The following is a 19,463-nucleotide window of genomic DNA, read 5'->3' as shown; positions in this document are numbered from 1 at the left end:
CTAACCCGTGGCACTGGTAGCAATCCTGAGATTACTACCTTTGAGGTCCTACTCTTTAGTTTAACTCCTAACTCCCTAAATTCAGCTTGTAGGACCTCATCCTGTTTTTTACCTATATCGTTGGTGCCTATATGCACCACGACAACTGGCTGTTCACCCTCCCCCTCCAGAATGTCCTGCAGCCGCCTTTCAGATGAGACGTGAAACCAAGGCTCCGTCTGTCCTCTCAGCTGGACGTAAAAGATCTCATTACACTATTCGAAGAAGACCAGGGGCGTTATCCTCACTGTCCTGGCCAATATTTATCCCTCAACCAACATCACTAAAACAGATTATCTGGTTATTACCACATTGCTGTTTGTGGGACCTTGCTGTGTGCAAATTGGCTGCCGCGTTTCCTACATTACAACAGTGACTACACTTCAAAAGTACTTCATTGGCTGTAAATCGCTTTGGCACATTCTGAGGTTGTGAAAGGCGCTATAGAAATGAAAGTTCTTTCTTTTTCTTTCTTTATAACTGCTGGATACTGAAAAACCTGCAGAGGTGAAAAGAAAACCCGTGAATGCTGGAAACCTGTGAGAGGTCTCCACCCAAAACTTTAAACTGTTTTCTCTTTCAGATACTGACCCACCTGCTTGTGCATTTCCAGTATTTTCTGTTTTTTTTTTATGAGAAAGATTTATAGCCGATTTGCCAAAACTTTTATCCCTTAAGTGTAGGTCAATATTTCTGTACAGTAAGATTGATTTAGAATGAAAGACTGGAATTTAAACTTGGGGCAGAGTGACACTAGGATCAGGTAAGGATTAATCTGAAATCGACTGTATTAATCATCCGTTAATGGGAGAGAGGGAGTAGAGAGTATGTTTTACCCCTGGATAGTAGCTTTCAGAATTCATTATCCTGGTCGGGAAAGTGAGGTCGGTGGGGGGGGGTTAGGAATGTTTAATGCTCTACATTCTATCCCCTGAGTAAATCTGGGGAAGTGCCGGATACATTTTCCTGATACAGACCTGTACTGTGTGGATGTCATTTCTGTAATGGACATTCACCAGGAAGGGCTGTGTCTGGTTCTAGAGACAGAAGCAAAGCTTGCAGGGAGCTGAGTGGGCACAGCACGTCTGTAATGGTTAGCAGCTCGAGAATAGCCAGGTATAAAGCTCACTTCATTGTAGCAGAATGAGGGCGGACGAGTGTGATATCGGCCTGTGTACAGTGTGCAGGTCCAGGTGCAAATAAGATACTCACCAGATGGGTAATGAAATCACATTCATTACAACTGAAGATAACAAAATAAATTATAGGATAGCACTTAACTCTTTCACTGCTATTAACCTGTTGACATCGCCTATGACCTGTGAAAGCCATTTGGCTCTGAGGTGTTAAAAATATTGGAGCTAAAAATGATGTGCAGATTCCTCATGAGCAGTTACAAGGAGATGAGATGACATTGCCTGAACTGGGACTAAGATTACATAAAATTCCATAGAATCTACAGCACAGAAACAGGCCATTCGGCCCAACTGGTCTATGCTGGTGTTTATGCTCCACACAAGCCTCCTACCACCCCTCTGCATCCAACCCTATCAGCATAGCCTTCTATTGCCATGAAACCAAATTCAAACAGCTACTCTAAAGCACAAGGCCCAGTGAGGGACTGAGCCTTACAGATATTGGTCAGTCCTTGGTCTGCACTGAGCCAGCTGGTCTTAGCCGGGGTGGCAATTGGTCACTGTCCAGTCAACTCAGCTAGAAAGATAATGTGTGTGGGTATCAGGTGAGGACAGGGCCCAGCTCGAGACTGTGATACCATCACTTTGGCTCATCAGTGAAGAATGGCAACAACACCAAATGATAGAAGCCCATCCCCCAAAACTGTCAGCAAATAAAATATTCCTCGCCCACCTCGCAACTCAGTAAAAATGGCCCCCAAGCCCCCCTTCACATAACAACCTCCACAACAATTCATGATGTCATCACTAATGTAGTATGTAACATTCTCTTTATGTGCACAATATTCTGACTATCCTACAAACCATTATATAAACTGGAAGCATCAGAGATAAACCATCAATTTCATAGAATCATGGAATCATACAGCACAGAAGGAAGCCATTTAACCCATCGTTCCTGTGCCGGGTCTCTGAATGAGCTATCCAGTTAGTCCCACTCCCCTGCCCTTTCCCCATAGCCCTGCAATTTTTTCCTTTTCAAGTATATATCCAAATCCCTCTGGAAAGTTACTATTGAATCTGCTTCCATCATCCTTTCAGACAGGGCATTCCAGATCATAACAACTTGCTGCGTAAAAAAACATTCTCTTCATCTCCCCTCTGGTTCTTTTGCCAATTATTTTAAATCTGTATCCTCTGGTTACCGACCCTCCTGCCAGTGGGAACAGTTTTTCCTTGTTTCCTCTATCAAAAGTCTTCATAATTTTGAACATCTTTGTTAAATTTCCCTTCATCCGTCTCTGGTCTAAGGAGAACAATCCCAACTTCTCCAGACTCTCCACAGTTGGCCTCTATGGGGTAGATTTTCAACTTGATGCCCGGGTGTTAAACTGATTTTGCGGATCGATTGCCTGTTATAGAAAACACCCACTTTTCATTTCCTTTGCAATCTGCAACACCAGTTTTACACCCGGGCGGTAAGTTGAATATCGACCTCTTGGTTTCCAAGTGAGGGGCCAGGAGGTTATAAACAGCCCCCGCTCCTGATCACTATCCAGTGGCTGCGACCAGTGAGTGTAAGTGTGAATCACGGGTCGATGAGGCTGCCAACACTCACCATCAAGATTCACGTCACACAGGAATGGCCACTAGAACAAGGGACTGAAGGCTGCTGGGACCAGTGGAATATGTACCCCAGCAAGAGTCAGCGTCTTCATCAGAGAAAGGGGAGAGAAAGAGGCCAAATTCTGAGTGGGGGGGGGGGGGGGGGAAAGAGTAAAAATTACGTATGAATTACATGGAATGTACAGCACAGAAACAGGCCATTTGGCCCAACTGGTCTATGCCAGTGTTTATGCTCCACACGAGCATGCTCCGATCCTATTTCAACTAACCCTATCAGCATTAAACAACAGTGCCGGGACAGAAGGAACAGCCAGGTGCTAATCTGCGCTTGTGATCCACAACGGTTAGTTGTCGATCTCAGTTGTGCCACTGGGCAGTGATGGATGAAGCCTGGCAGACACCTCCCCGAAGAGGAGGTAGGGAGGGAGATGGGTAAAGATATCAAGCCTTTGGGAGATGCTCTTGATGGGGGATGGCAGGGGGGTTACGACAGGGGTATGGGGGCTAAAAGAGGAGAAAAATAAATAGCAATGGGGGAAGAGTGTGGTGAATGGAAGAACAGTTAAAAAGCATTAAAGCAAATGCATATTCCAGCCCCACTATATGAGGTGAATGAAAGGGATTCTGAAATCCATGCGACCAGGGTCCTGTCAGAAACCTAAAGAATTCAATTTTCAGACTCAAAAGATTCCAGCAGAGCACAAAAACACCTTGTCCACAGGTCACAGGTCTGACACCAGATTAATCTGACTGCAGACAATACCCCCCATGTCCAGAGAGTTCACTTTGTTTTGCTTGTCAGTGACAGTGAAGTTGGATTTGAAAAATTAACATGAGACAAGAACTCCCGTTGAACTGGTATTGTTTGTTATTACGAGAATTGCCTCTGGCGCACTCTAATCCAGCACTTCAAAGTGAGCGATCCTCACTGTATACACAGCACCAGAAGGACTGGTGTGGAAGACAAGCGATAAGAGGAGGAAGAGACTGAAAGCATTTAAATACTTAGAGACGAGCAGGCTCTGCCGGGGACCCCCTCCCTTTGATCTTCTCTAAAGTATTTTCTTCCATCACAAGGCACTAAAAGCAGAACGGCTCTGAGAGCAGCCAGAACAACACCATAAAATGACACAGCTTTTAAAAGCAATGAGTTAATTTATCCAAAAGATGCCCAAACCCAACACTGCATAAACCACTACTCAGCTCTGCTGTCCGATTTGTGCAGCTGAAACAATGATTCGATGCTTAGCTCATTTACCCAGGTTTTCCTTGGGTATTCCAAATTTTCCTCCCTTCCCTTTTCAAGAGGCTAACCCTTGATATCAGCTGTAGCTCAGTTGGTAGCATTCTTGCATTTAGAATCAGGAGGTTGTGGGTTTAAGACCCACCCCAGAGACTTAAGCACATAATCTAGGTTGACACTCCGAGTTCTGCACTATTGGAGGTGCCATCTTTTGGATGAGACGTCAAACCAAGGCCCCATCTACCCTCTCAGGTGGACGTAAAAGATCCCAAGGCACTATTTCGAAGAAGAGCGGAGGAGTTCTCCCCAGAGTCCTGGCCACTATTTATCCCTCAACCCACATCACTAAAACAGATTATCTGGTCATTATCGCATTGCTGTTTGTGGGATCTTGCTGTGTGCAAATTGGCTGCCACGGTGACTACATTTCAAAAGTACTTCATGGGCTGTAAAGCGCTTTGGCCGATCCTGAGGTTGTGAAAGGCGCTATATAATCAGTAGGGGAAGAATACCTCTGAATACTATTTCTAGTGAAATTGTAAACATGTTCCTATACAAATTGTGACCAGACGAAATCTGGCCCCATTGTGTTAAATCATTATATAAATGGGCTTCTAAGTGGGGCGGGGGGCGTCATGGGGTAGGGAATGAGTCCAATCCTGAGTGTCAAGTCTTCTCCAGTTGGGAGATAAAAGGCTACATATAGATGGACCAATACATCCCTCCATGGTCAGGAAATCTAGGCTCAAATCCAAAGTACAACAAATCTATCGGATATCACATTGCACTTCTCAGAGAAGCTTAGATTATTGAAGGGTACAACAGGCAGAGGCTGGGGGGACCTTCGTGATTTATCAACCTTCACAGCCAGAATCTGGACTCTGTGGCCTGGAAGGCTTCACAGGGAAATAAATTATATTTTATAAAGGATTGGGTATTGGCACAGCATGTTATCTCTCCACATATACTCACCACAGGATGGTAGGATGCAAGCTCATGACTATGGTTGTTCTGTATGGTGCATTCTCAATCTCAAAAGGAAAAAAAAGGAAGACTTTATATAGTGCATTTCACGAACTCAGGATGTCCCAAAACGCTTTACAGTCAATGAAGTACTTTTGAAGTGTTGTCATTGTTGTAATGTAGAAAACATGGCAGCCAATTTGCACCCAGCAAGATCCCACAAACAGCAATTAGGTAAATGACCAGGTAATCTGTTTTAGTGATCTTGGTTGAGGGATAAATATTGGCCAGGACACCGGGGAGAATTCCCCTGCTCTTCTTTGAAATAATGCCATCTGATCTTTTACGTCCACCTGAGAGGGTAGACAGGGTCTTGGTTTAACGTCTCATCGAAAGACAGCACCTCAGATAGTGCAGCACTCCCTCAGTACTACACTGGGAATTACACTGAGTTACATCGAGTCTTCAGCACGGAAACAGGCCATTCAGCCCAACTGGTCTATGCCAGCATTCATGCACCACTCGAGCCTTTTCCCTCCCTACTTCATCTAACCCTATCAGGATACCCTTCTATTCCTTTCTCCCTCATGTGCTTATCGAGCTTCCCCTTAAATGCATCAATGCTATTCGCTTCAACTACTCCTTGTGGTAGCAAGTTCCACATTCTTACCACTCTTTAGGTAAAGAAGTTTCTCCTGAATTCCCTATTGGATTTATTGTGACTATCATATATTTATGACCTCTAGTTTTCGACTCCCCCACAAGTGGAAACATTTTCTCCATGTCTACTCTATCAAACCCTTTTATTATCTTAATGACCTCTATCAGGTCACCCCTCAGCCTTCTCTTTTATAGAGAAAAGAGCCCCAACCTGTTCAGCCTTTCTCGATAAATATATCCCCTCAGTTTTGGTATCATCCTTGTGAATCTTTTTTGAACCTTCCCCAATGCTTCTATATCTTTTTTATAATATGGACTCCAGAACTGAGCACAATACTCCAAGTGGGGTCTAACTAAGGTTCTATACAAGTTAAACATAACTTCTCTGCTTTTCAATTCTATCCCTCTAGAAATGAACCCTAGTGCTTGGTTTGCCTTTTTTATGGCCTTATTAACCTGCATCACTACTTTTAGTGATTTGTGTATCTGTATCCCAAGATCCCTTTGCTCCTTGGGACGTTTTACTACATTAAAGGCGCTCTATAAAGGCACGTTGTTGTTGTTGTTGCTCAGGCCACTGGCACTGTTCAAATTCAGACTTTGAATTGCAGTGTCATTGAGTAGAGTTGAGCAGAATGATTATAAAATAGCTCCTCACTGCTACACCCGATCGTACAGACTCAGCACCCACTATGCTTTGTTCACCATCCATAGGAACATAGATGAAAAAAAGCCAAAATCCATCTAGTTTACCTTCTACCATCCTGGTAGTTGCATGATACAATGATAATGGAGATGTTGACTAACCATAGTGATCAATCTGCGTCGACAAGCCTACAACAGACTCAGGCAGGATGCGAGGAAAACTCCCAGTGGTGGAGAGCTTTGAGAACTATAGGTCTTAAGTCACCTGTTCCTCCCAAGCATGCAACATTTACCACATGTCATGTCTCAGATGACTCTTATACTGTATCCCCAAAAGGTTCTTTTCTGAAAGAAGTCCCATTTAATTCGGATTCTAATTTTAAGCAGTACCCAATCAGCAAATCAGAACCGAGTGTTTGCCGATTGTAAGATCAGCCGGTTACTGTACCAGATGGAAACTCCCTTCACGGTTAGGTAGGCAGTGACAGTCAGAACACTGGCACTGACACTGGTGGGCAGTGACAGTCAGAACACTGGTACTAACACTGGTGGGCAATGACAGTCAACACTGGCACTGACACTGGTGGGCAGTGACAGTCAGAACACTGGTACTAACACTGGTGGGCGATGACAGTCAACACTGGCACTGACATTGGCAGGCACTGACAGTCAGAATACTGGCACTAACACTGGTGGGCAGTGACAGTCAGAACACTGGCACTAACACTGGTGGGCAGTGACAGTCAGAACACTGGCACTAACACTGGTGGGCAGTGACAGTCAGAACACTGGCACTGACACTGGTGGGCAGTGACAGTCAGAACACTGGCACTAACACTGGTGGGCAGTGACAGTCAGAACACTGGCACTGACACTGGCGGGCGATGACAGTCAGAACACTGGCACTAACACTGGCAAGCAGTGACAGTCAGAAAACTGGCACTGACACTGGCAGGCAGTGACAGTCGGAACACTGGCGCTGACACTGACGGGAGGTGACAGTCAGAACATTGGCACTGACACTGGTGGGCGGTGACAGATCACTGGCACTGACAGTGACGGGCGGCGGCAGTCAGAACACTGGCACTGACACCGGGGGACGGTGACAGTCAGAACACTGGCCCTGACACTGGTGGGCGGTGAGGTGACAGAGAACGCTGGCACTGACACTGGCGGGCAGTGACAGTCAGAACACTGGCACTGACACTGGCGGGCGGTGACAGTCAGAACACTGGCACTGACACTGGCGGGTGGTGACAGTCAGAACAGGCTGAATCGGGGCTGAAGGGACAAGCTGAATGCAGAAGCTGTGGTGTAAGGTGAAAAATCGGGGTTGTTTCACCACTAGTGACTTGCTTTAACTATGGCACATGGTATGGAATCCATCAGGAAAAGTGGCGGGGAGAGGGGGGGGAGGGGAAAGGAATAAAAGACAAGCTTAATGTTAATAAAATATTTAAAAGCAACATATATCTGGAGTACTGTCATACAACAATCTCCCTATCAAAATAATCAACTGTCCTGTAGAGTTACATTGAGGGAAAGAAACGAAAGGGGTTTAAAAAAACACATAAAACACTTTTATTAATTGAATTCTCCAAATATAAGCTGACAAATTTCAACTGCATCATATTCAGTGACAGGGTCCAGAAAATTCACAGCAGGCCACAGACAGTTAAAAACCCTACAAGGATGTTAATAAAAAATACAAAATGAAAACCAGAGATCAGCAGGTAGGCTGGGCAGCAAGCTCTCCTACTAAAGCTTAAAAAGCATTTCCATTCTGGAAAAGCTCTGGTACTTTCAGCTACTTCAGCCGACTATAATTCTGCTACTTGAGTTCTGTGTGAACCCACTTAAAAATGTCCAGATATGTCAACAATATGAATTTCACATGCCTCGACTCCTTTTATTGCCATTAAAAAAGCACTTAAAATTTATAAGGCCAGGCTACTTTAGCTGCTAACTTCAGGCATGTGGGTTGAGCAACAAATTATTTTCCAGAAGCTACGTGTAATAAATCCCGGTCAGTATGACGTTCTCTGGTGATACGTCTCATTAACTGCCCCCACTCTCGGCTCTCCTTCACCCTCTTCCCTTCTGTGCTTTCTCTGTTCATTTCACCTTCCGTTTCAGCATATAAATTCCTACATCTATTCAAGTCCTTTCTCTTCTTGATCCCTTTAATCCCCTGGCCATGATTCTACAGTGGCTCAGTGAGTAGCACTCCCATCTCTGAGTCAGAAAGTCATGGGTTTAAGTCCCACTCCAGGGGCTTAAGCACATAATCTAGGCTGATACTCCCAGTGCAGGTACCGAGGGAGTGCTGTCTTTTGGACGAGATGTTAAACCGAGGCCCTGTCTGCCATCTCAGGTGGATGTAAAAGTTCCCAGGACCACTATTTTGAAGAAGAGCGGGGATGTTCTCCCCGGTGTCCTGGCCAATATTTATCCCTCAACCAACAGCACAAAAAAAAAACAGATTTTCTGGTCATTATCACATTGCTGTTTGTGGGATCTTGCTGTGCGCAAATTGGCTGTTGTGTTTCCCACATTACAACAGTGACTACACTTCAAAAGCACTTCATTGGCTGTAAGGTGCTTTGGGATGTCCTGAAAGGTGCTATATAAATGCAAGTCGTTCTTTTTTCGCGAACACAGTCATTTCTTTTCCCCCCCTCTTCCTCGTCTCAAAGCGCTGACTTTTCTTTCAGGGCTGACTGCAGCCCTCTGACACCTCACTGAATCAGCCATTCTTTGTATGAACCCAGACTTTTTGACCGTGGGGAGCATCATACCGAACCCAACATTCTCCTCTCTCCACATCCACAAATGTTTATTTTCCATCAGGCACTAGTGAACAATGACCAGGAGCAGGAATCCTGCCATATTTTACCCCTTCCGTGGTCCAGGGATCCAAGACTAACTAGCTCACCTTATCTGTCATATCTTCTCTCTCATGAGCCTAGAAATAACTGTGGACGATATTAGTGGACAAACACTTAATGGGCTCAGATGACATTCTTCTGCCTGATTTTTTAATGCAGGTATTTACCTGTTTATTTTAAATGCATTAATGACCCTGATAAAGTAGAAGGCAAAGGACTAGCCTCTGAACGCATTCCCCTTGTGGGAGAGTCTAGAACTAGGGGCCACAGTTTAAAATTAACAGGTCTCCCATTTAAGACCGATATGAGGAGAAATATTTTCTTTCAGAGGGTCGTGAGTCTGTGGAACTCCCTTCCCCAGAGAGCGGTGGAGGCAGGGTCATTGAATATTTTTAAGGCTGAGTTAGATAGATTCCTGATTAACAAAGGGAGTCAAAGGTTATAGTAGGTAGATAGGAAAGAAGGGTTGAGGTTACAATCAGATCAGCCATAATCTTATCAAATGGCAGAGCAGGCTTGAGGGGCCGAATGGCCTACTCCTGCTCTTAATTCGTATGTTCGTATGAGTTCGTCCACTAATATCGCCTGTATTCATTTGTAAGCTGTGCTCTGTCCATTTTTTTCCTGTGCCAATTGCAGGGTTTCTTTTTTCATTCATTCTCCGGATGTGGGCATCGCTGGCAAGGCCGGCATTTATTGCCCATCCCTAGTTGCCCCTTGAGAAGGTGGTGGTGGGGCTACTTCTTGAACTGCGGCAGTCCATGTGGTGAAGAAATTCCCACAGTGCTGTTAGATCAGGAGTTCCAGGATTTTGACCCAGCGACCATGAAGGAGCAGTTTTCGTGCAATGGAACATTTGTCCGCAATTGACTTTTGTTGTCTTGGTGTCACTTTGTATCTTGCCTCTTTCTGATTCTCTCCAGGCGGATGTTTCCAAGTTATAAGGTGAAAGTTACAGGGATGAATCCCAAAACAAAGTACATTCTGCTGATTGACATCGTGCCCGCAGATGACCATCGCTATAAGTTCTGTGATAACAAGTGGTGAGTCTTTGGAACTTGAATCCTGACATTAATTGATTACCAAACAGGTACCTGGTGCAGGGAACAGGCTGGTCACACGGGGCCGGGGGAGGGGGTGGGGAGTAACAAAAATTACTCCTAGAAATCATAGAATCATAGAATCTTACAGCACAGAATGAGGCCATTCAGCCCATTGTGCCTGTGCTGGTTCTCTGAAAGAGCTACTAATTCATCCCACTCCCCTGCTCTTTCTCCATAGCCCTGCAAATTTTTCCTTCTTAAGGATATATCCAATTCCTTTTTTAAAGTTATTATTGAATCTGCTTCCACCACCCTTTCAGGCAGCGAATTCCAATCATAACAACTGCCTGCATAAAAACATTTCTCCTCATGTCCCCCTGGCTTTTTTTGCCAATTATCTAAAATCTGTGCCCTCTGGTTACTGGCACATCTGCCAGTGGAAACAGTTTGTCATTATCTACTATATCAAAACCCCTCATAACTTTGAACATCTCGATTAAATCTCCCCTTAACCGACTCTGCTCTAAGGAGAACAATCCCAGCTTCTTCAGTCTCTCCTCTGAGATACTGGGGGCAATTTTAACCTAACCCACCAGGCGGGAAACTGACATGGTGGAGAGTAAAATCGTGCAAGGTGTAAACCCATCTTTCAATTGGGTCAGTTTCCCGCTGGGCGGATTAGGTTAAAATTGCCCCCGTGATCTCAGCAACATTTGTGACTCAATACACTGATTACTGAACTCAAGAAGATATATTTTGCTCTGTATATAAATGAAGGAAATTCTTTTACTAGGTTATAAATTATAGACCTCCCTTTTTCACTTTACACACAGAACAAAATATACCTCACGGACTCCGAACGACATGTTTAACTGTTCCTCATTTTGTTCCAGGATGGTGGCTGGAAAGGCGGAGCCTGCCATGCCTGGAAGGTTGTACGTACACCCAGATTCGCCAGCAACGGGAGCACACTGGATGCGACAACTCGTCTCTTTTCAGAAGCTGAAGCTGACCAACAATCACCTGGATCCATTTGGACATGTGAGTGAACAAACAGACAAAGACTCGAGGCCAAGCACTTTCGACGCTCACCAATTATTCAATGTTGCCACCCGTGACATTACCAGGACCACCCAGGATGGAGCCATTGGCTCCCAGCCTAAGGGAACTCGTCAGTTTCCAGTTTCAACTAGTATATGATGTCACCTTGCATTCACCAGCATTTTTTTCCAGGCTGCTAAGAAGTTGATTGGCAAAACAGTAATCATTCAGTGGGGTGGGAGCAAATACCACCGGCCATATAGGGGCAGGTGTCAGCTGGTTTCACAGGCTGATTAAGGCAACGATTAACTCATTAACCATAGGCGACAGGGCCATCTCAAGGCATGAGATCTCCATTCTACAACAATAACAATAACTTGCATTTATATAGTGCCTTTAATGTAGTAAAACATCCCAAGGCACTTCACAGGAGCATTATCACACAAAATTTGACACTGAGCCACATAAGGAGATATTAGGAGAGGTGACCAAAAGCTTGGTTAAAGAGGTAGGTTTTAAGGAGGGTCTTAAAGGAGGAGAGAGGTAGACAGCTGGAGAGGTTTAGGGAGAGAATTCCAGAGCTTAGGGTCTAGACAGTTAAAGGCACGGCCTCTGATGGTGGAGCGATTAAGATCGCTCGCTGACCAATGTAAGTCAGCGAGCACAGGGGTGATGGGTGAATGGGACTTGGTGCGACTTAAGATATGGGCAGCAAAGTTTTGGATGAGAGGGTGCAATCATTCGTTCTGGTGGAATTACACTGGATGTTTTCTGTATGTATAAATCAGGCCTCAGCTATAAAGCCCATTACTGTGAGAACTGGTACACACTGGTAATTTTGTGCATCTCTCCAATCTCCACAGTGCCAACACCTTCTAGACTCTCCCTTCTGAATAAATCAAAAATAGCTACCTCATGCGGAGTGAGCTGTTTCATCTCTGTGGTTCCATCATCTGTCCAACACTGTGCCCTCCTATTATGTGCACTTTAAAGGATCATTATCACGGGTGCATCATGCTTGGGTGTTAGTTTTGCATTGCTGCTTACAAAAGTAAATCCTCAGAATTTGCAATATTCAGAGCTGTGTGTTTGTGCAATTTCATTAATAGTATTGGAGCAGACCTTGTACCAATACAAGTGTAGGCAGATAAGTGAATGACCCAAGCAATCTGCAATATAGGCCATGACATTACACTGTGTAATATTAGTGTACTAGCACTTAATATGTTTGTATGAAATTCTTTTACCTCAGATATTAATGATGGATTAGTCCATTTATTTGAAATGGTTAAAACCTTTTTAAAAATAATAGCCAAAGGAACTTCATATGAATGCATTAATCATTTGCACACTGATATTGCATAGTGTCATTTCAAAGTGATGGATTCAAGGAGTAATTTCATGATCCCGTGCTTGCAAGGAGCATGGTTTGGAGATAGGGCTACAACACTATAGAAAGAAAGCAGAATTTGATAAATGACACAGTTTAAAGCCTCAGTAAATCCCAAAGATCTTCACAGCCAGTGAATTACTTTTGAAGATCAGAGCGTATGGAGCCTGGGGACAGGTAGCAGAATGGATAGCAAACTGGCTACAAAACGGAAACCAGAGAGTAGGGGTTAAGGGTAGCTACTCAGACTGACAAAAGGTGGAAAGTGATGTTCCACAGGGATTGGTGCTGGGACCACCGTTGTTCACAATTTACATTAATGATTTGGACTTGGGAATCGGAAGTAGAATTTCAAAATTTGCGGACAACACCAAATTGGGAGGTGTAGTTAATACAAAGGAAGAATGCGTCAAAATACAGGAAGACATTAACAAACTTGCAGAATGGGCGTGTAAATGGCAAATTAATTTCAATATAGATAAGTATGAGGTAGTGTATTTTGGTAGGAAGAATAAGGAGGCCACATACTGCTTGGATAACAAGAGTCTAAATGGGATAGAGGAGCAAAAGGATCTAGGAATACAGATACACAAATCATTAAAATAGCGACGCAGGTTAATAAGGCCATAAGCAAACCAAACACTGGGGTTCATTTCTAGAGGGACAGAATTGAAAAGCAGAGAAGTTATGTTAAACTTGTATAGAACCTTGGTTAGACCACACTTGGAGCACTGTGCACAGTTCTGATCTCCATATTATAAAAAGGATATAGAGGTATTGGAGAAGGTGCAAAAAAGATTCACAAGGATGATACCAGAACTGAGAGGATATACTTATCAGGAAAGGCTGAATAGACTGGGGCTCTTTTCTCTAGGAAACTGAGGGGTGACCTGATAGAGGTCTTTATCATAGAATCATAGAAGGTTACAGCACGGAAGGAGGCCATTCGGCCCATCGAGTCCATGCCAGCTCTATGCAAGAGCAATCCAGCTAGTCCAACTCCCCCGCCCTATCCCCGTAGCCCTGCAATTTTTTTCCTTTCAAGTATTTATCCAGTTCTCTTTTGAAGGCCATGATTGAATCTGCCTCCACTACCCCCTCAGGCAGTGCATGCCATATCCTAACCACTTGCTGTGTAAAAAAGTTTTTTCTCATGTCATCTTTGGTTCTTTTGCCAATCACCTTAAATCTATGTTCTCTGCTCCTTGACCCTTCCGCCAATGGGAACAGTTTCTCTCTATCTATTCTGTCTAGACGCTTCTTGATTTTGAATACCTCTATCAAATCTCCTCACCACCGTCTCTGTTCCAAGGAGAACAACCCCAGCTTCTCCAATCTATCCACGTAACTAAAGTCCCTCATCCCTGGAATCATTCTAGTAGATCTCTTCTGCACCCTCTCTAAGACCTTCACATCTTTCCTGAAATGCAGCGCCCAGAACTGGACACAATACTCCAGTTGTGGCCGAACCAATGTTTTATAAAGGTTCATCATGACTTCCATACTTTTGTACTCTATGCCTCTATTTATAAAGCCCAGGATCCTGTAGGCTTTTTAAACCGCTTTCTCAACTTGCCCTGCCACCTTCAATAATTTGTACACATATACACCCAGATCTCTCTGTTTCTGTACCCCTTTTAGAGTTGTACCCTCTAGTTTATATTGCTTCTCCTCTTTCTTCCTACTGAGATGTATCACTTTGCGTTTTTCTGCGTTAAATTCCATCTGCCACGTGTCCGCCCATGCCACCAGCCTGTCTATATCCTCTTGAAGTCAATCACTATCCTCCTCACTGTTGACTACCCTTCAAAGCTTTGTGTCATCTGCAAATTTTGCAATTGTGCCCTGTACACCCAAGTCCAAGTCATTAATATATATCAAGAAAAGCTGTGATACCAGCACTTACCCTGGGGGAACACCACTGTACATCTCCCTCCAGTCTGAAAAACAACCGTTCACCACTACTCTCTGTTTCCTATCCCTTAGCTAATTCTGTATCCATGTTGCTAATGCCACCTTTATTCCATGGGCCGTAACTTATCATTATCTTGATGATAAGTCTACCATGTGGCACTTTATCAAACGCCTTTTGAAAGTCCATATATACCACATCAACTGCAATGCCCTCACCTACCCTCTCTGTTACCTCTTCAAAAAACTTTATCAGGTTAGTTAAACACGATTTGCCTTTAACAAATCCGTACTGGCTTTCCCTAATCAATCCACCCTCGTCCAAGTGACTGTTAATTCTGTCCCGGATTATCGTTTCTAAAAGTTTCCCCACCACTGAGGTTAAACTGACTAGCCTATAGTTGCTGGGATTATCCTTACACCCTTTTTTGAACAAGGGTGTACCATTTGCAATTCTCTTCTGGCACCACCTTGTCTTTAAGATAATGAAAGGATTTGATTGGATAGATGTAGAGAAAATGTTTCCACTTGTGGGGGTGTCCAAAACTAGAGTTCATAAATATATGATAATCACTAATAAATCTAATAAGGAATTCAAGAGAAATTTATTTACCCAAAGAGAGGTAAGAATGTGGAACACGCTACCACAAGGAGTAGTTGAGGCAAATAGATACATTTAAGGGGAAGCTAGATAAGCACATGAGGGAGAAAAGAACAGAAGGAGATGCTGATAGGGTTAGATGAAGAGGGGTGGGAGGAGGCTCGTGTGGAGCATAAACGCCGACATAGACCAGTTGGGCCGAATGGCCTCTTTCTATACTGGGTAAACTCTGTGTACACTGGGTAAACACTGCCGTTGTATAGGCAAATGTGTCAGCCATTTTGTACATGGCAAACTCCCACAAACAGAAATGAGATAAATAACCAGTTCATTTGTTTTGGTGGTGTTGGTTGAGGGATAAATGTTGGTGAGGATACCAACAGAACTCTGCTCTTCTTCCAATAGTGCCATGGGATCTTTTAAGTCTACCCGAAAAGACAGAGCTTTGGTTTAATGTCTCATCTGAAAGACCGCACACCTGGCAATGCGGCACTCCCTCAGTACAGCACTGAACATCACAGTAAAATCCCAAAACGAAAGCTCCAGACTTGACTATTCCAATGCTCTCTTGGCTGGCCTCCCACCTTCCAACTTCCGTAAACTTGAGCTCATCGAAAACTTGAGGTCCCACAAAAATGACCAGATAATCTGTTTTAATAATGTTGGTTGAGGATAAATATGAGGAGAAATACTGACAGGGTATGAAGAAGAAAGTAATTGCAGGTTTTTTTTAACTACAGTGGATAATCAGCTGTAAAAAATTGGAAAGGAGTTCACTAAAGAAGGTTACTTTTCTCTGTGATGTGAGCAGAGTGGTCGGACACGAGGGAGCCCTGAAATGCCTTTCCATTGTATTTTCTCAAATTCAAGCTCATTAGGTCTTCAGACTGAAAGCTTAATCTCATTGTCAGAATCACTTGCCCCATTTCCAAATGATAAGAGAGAGATTTGGGACAGAGGAAAGCAGCAGACATCACTCTGTCATCCAGACCAGACCTCATTGTGCCAAAGATCAGCGATCAATACAAGAGCATGTTCTTTTATTCATTAAACACTGCTGAATATTTGCCCGTGAATGCGTGCAGTTAATGGCATCGGTTACTGGTTTGTAGGGTCAGTTACACTGGGCTTGGTTCTTTATAGCTGCAGTTTTTAGGCAGCACAGAAAGTGACCCATTACTGAGCGTACTTTAAATAAAAGCAATAGTCAAAGTTTAGACTGTTTATAGGTGACCAAGTATGCTGATGATTACAGTTTATTTGTAACGCATTGGGCAGAACTATCGATTGGCAAAATCCATTCCAGAGACTTGAGCACAAAATCTAGCCTGACACTTCAGTGCAGTACTGAGGGAGTGTTGCACTGTCAGAAGTGCCGTCTTTCGGATGAGATGTTAAACTGAAGTACTTTTGAAGTGTAGTCACTGTTGTAATGTAAGGAAGGCCACAGTTTGCGTACAGCAAGGTCCCACAAAAATGACCAAATAATCTGTTTCAATAATGTTGGATGAGGGATAAATATTGGCCAGGACACTAGGGAGAACTCCCTTGCTCTTCTTTGAAATAGTGACATGGAATCTTTTACATCCACCCGAGATAGCAAACCAGACCTTGGTTTAACATCTCATCCGGAAGACAGCACCTCTGACAGTGCAGCACTCCCACAGTACTGCACTGAAGTACCAGCCTAGATTTTGTGCTCCAGTTCCTGGAGTGGAACTTGAATCCACAACTTTATGATTCCGAGGTAAGAGTGCTACCAACTGAGCCACGGCTGACACCTTGAGAGCAGTTTCATTTGAGATCATTGCCTGGAGAAATCACCAGTGGGAAAACACGTGTCCCATTACCCTGAAGGGGGCTTGTGTTAAGAGTGCATTTGGCTCAATTTCCTTCAGATTACTACTTGTGACAAAGCTGGACGAGTAATAGAAAACAACCGTGTATGAGAGGTCTCCTCTGAATTACCTTTATTCTTTCCTGTGCAAAGGAGCTCAGGCTGAGCTGAAGTGCTCTGGAGTTGCTGACATTCCAAACATTCTTTGAGCCGTTTTCCCCGTTACTCTCTGGAAGAAATCAACAATAAAAATGGAAGTGACATTTAGTAGTTATTACTGTTACTCAGGAGTGAGGCTTAGCGTTCCCACTTCTGAGTCAGAAGGTGAAGGGTTCGAGCCCCACTCCAGACAACCCTGGTGAGTAGAGACTAGAACATTGGGGGAAAAATTGGATAAGGGCCGTTTTTGGGCGCGGGTAACGTGATGCGCTATTACCCCGCGCCCAATTACCCCTACACAGGAAGGACGCGAGTTTCAGCCGGCCTGAGTACTAACCTTGCACGTGGAATCAATGCAATTCACACTTTCCACCAGCAGGGGGAGCCCAATCTCTTAAAGGGAGGATGTTTCTTAGAAATCTCTTAAAGGTAGCTGGTACCTGTTATTTGCTGAAAATAACAGTCTACTGTCTGCACAGAGTTTGAATGCAGATCAGACATCGCACATGTAAAACACAGATGCAGGTCCCATCCCTATGTTTATACACTGATGAGTTATGTTAAAACATTGAATAAAAGTTGCACACTACTAAATCCCACATCCTCCAATCTGCACGCCAGACCTCACCAATCTGCCGATCTGAGTTGGTACCAGGCCTGTAAGAGTGCATGCACCAAGGTTCTCTGATGATGCACTAGAGACCTTGGTGCAAGAGTAGACAGAAGGAGGGACATCCTTTTTGGCAAGGTGGCGGGGCAAGAGGCCCTCCAGACATATATCCAAAAGGCAGTGGGAGGCAGCGGGGAACGAAGTCAATGCCAGGCGCACAGCATCATGAACATGGATGCAGTGCAGGAAGAAGTTCAATGCTTTGACATGAGTGGTCAAGGTGAGTTAGGTCAGCTGTCAAGTGGCGTCTCCTACCAACTGCACTACGCACTACACCCCCATCCCCCACATACCAACAAACTCTTTCCATCAGTACTCAACTCTTCCAACCAGATGCTTTCTCTCACCCTTACACAATACCACTGTTTCAAGCCGCCCACCCACAACTCAAAGGTCACACACACTGGAAACTATTCAACCATGACAGGCACATCACCCAGACACACATCCCGCTTTCTTGCAGGAGAAGGTGGCACATATCAGGAGGCAACAAGTAGCAGTGGCATTTACCCCTCGAGTCTGTTTCACCATTCAATGAGATCATGGTGGACCTGTGACCTAACTCCATATACCTGCCTTAGCCCCATATCCCTCAATACCCTTGGTTCACAGAAATCTATCAATCTCAGATTTAACATTCACAAGTGAGCTAGCATCAACTGCCATCTACAGAAGAGCGTTCCAAACGTCTCCCACTCTTTGCGTGTAGAAGCATTTCCTAACTTCACTCCTGCACGTCCTGGCTCTAAATGTTAGGCTATGTCCCCGCGTCCTAGTATTCAAGTCTAGGAGACCTCCAAAAACAGTTACAAATGTCTCGGCAGCCAGAAGCAATAATCCAGTCACTAATCTGTAAATCCTGCATGGTCCCTTTAAATAGCGCTGGTGGGGTGTCCTGAAGGCACTCTAAGACACGTTCAGATGGTTGGGGTTAAGACTGTGCGTTGAGTTGAGCGTTAAGTCCCAAAATGGTGTCTACCACTTTAAATCAGCTTTGCACACTGATTGCATCCATTTTCTCCTTACTTTACATGATTCCAGCGTTCGTTATCTGCGCCTGCGCTAACTCCTATATCAAGATGATGTCCGCGCACGTCACACTGGAAACATGCGTGCGCATCCAAGACGCCATCTTGGATGTCAGAGAGGCCGCGTAGCGCCGAAACAACGGGCGCTACACGGCCCAATTTAGCGCCCATGGTCTCTAAATATTGGGTTGATATCCAGTGTGAGGCAAGTTAGGATCTGCCCTAACAGACTGTGACACAAGGTGCTTGTAGATAAAGTGCACGAGGTAATAGCACTCTTGTTACTTGGGGTTGAGGCTTTGGTCACATCCCTTGACAGCATAGGTCAAAGATTGTACAATTGGATATCAATCGGGACAAACATGATGCTGGCCTCTGACAGTCTCTTTGTTTTGGACAGCACAAGGGGTAAAGGATATGCGTTTGTGCCCACAAATCCCCACAAAGCAAGTTACTCATCACATGTCCGAGACGTCAAATGGATTTGGTGAGCAGATGCAAGAAACTTCTCCACAGAAAGAAGAACTTGCATTTTTATAGCACCTTTCACGATCTCAGGATGTCTCAAAGTGCTTTACAGCCC

General features: G+C 44.3%; 1 protein-coding gene across 1 annotated transcript in view; it reads left to right on the top strand.

The window, feature by feature from the left end:
- The window catches only part of tbx4 (T-box transcription factor 4), a 70,300-nt gene that overhangs the window by 28,837 nt on the left and 22,000 nt on the right, over positions 1-19,463 (top strand). The window contains exons 3-4 of the mRNA XM_067967953.1: positions 10,124-10,243; positions 11,137-11,284. Coding sequence (XP_067824054.1) covers positions 10,124-10,243; positions 11,137-11,284 — 268 coding nt within the window. The remainder of the gene's footprint in view (positions 1-10,123; positions 10,244-11,136; positions 11,285-19,463) is intronic.

Source organism: Heptranchias perlo, chromosome 28 (assembly GCF_035084215.1).
Source record: "Heptranchias perlo isolate sHepPer1 chromosome 28, sHepPer1.hap1, whole genome shotgun sequence".
Taxonomy (NCBI): domain Eukaryota; kingdom Metazoa; phylum Chordata; class Chondrichthyes; order Hexanchiformes; family Hexanchidae; genus Heptranchias; species Heptranchias perlo.
The sequence above is the reverse complement of the archived record's forward strand: the minus strand, read 5'-3'. Positions and strand labels throughout refer to the sequence as shown.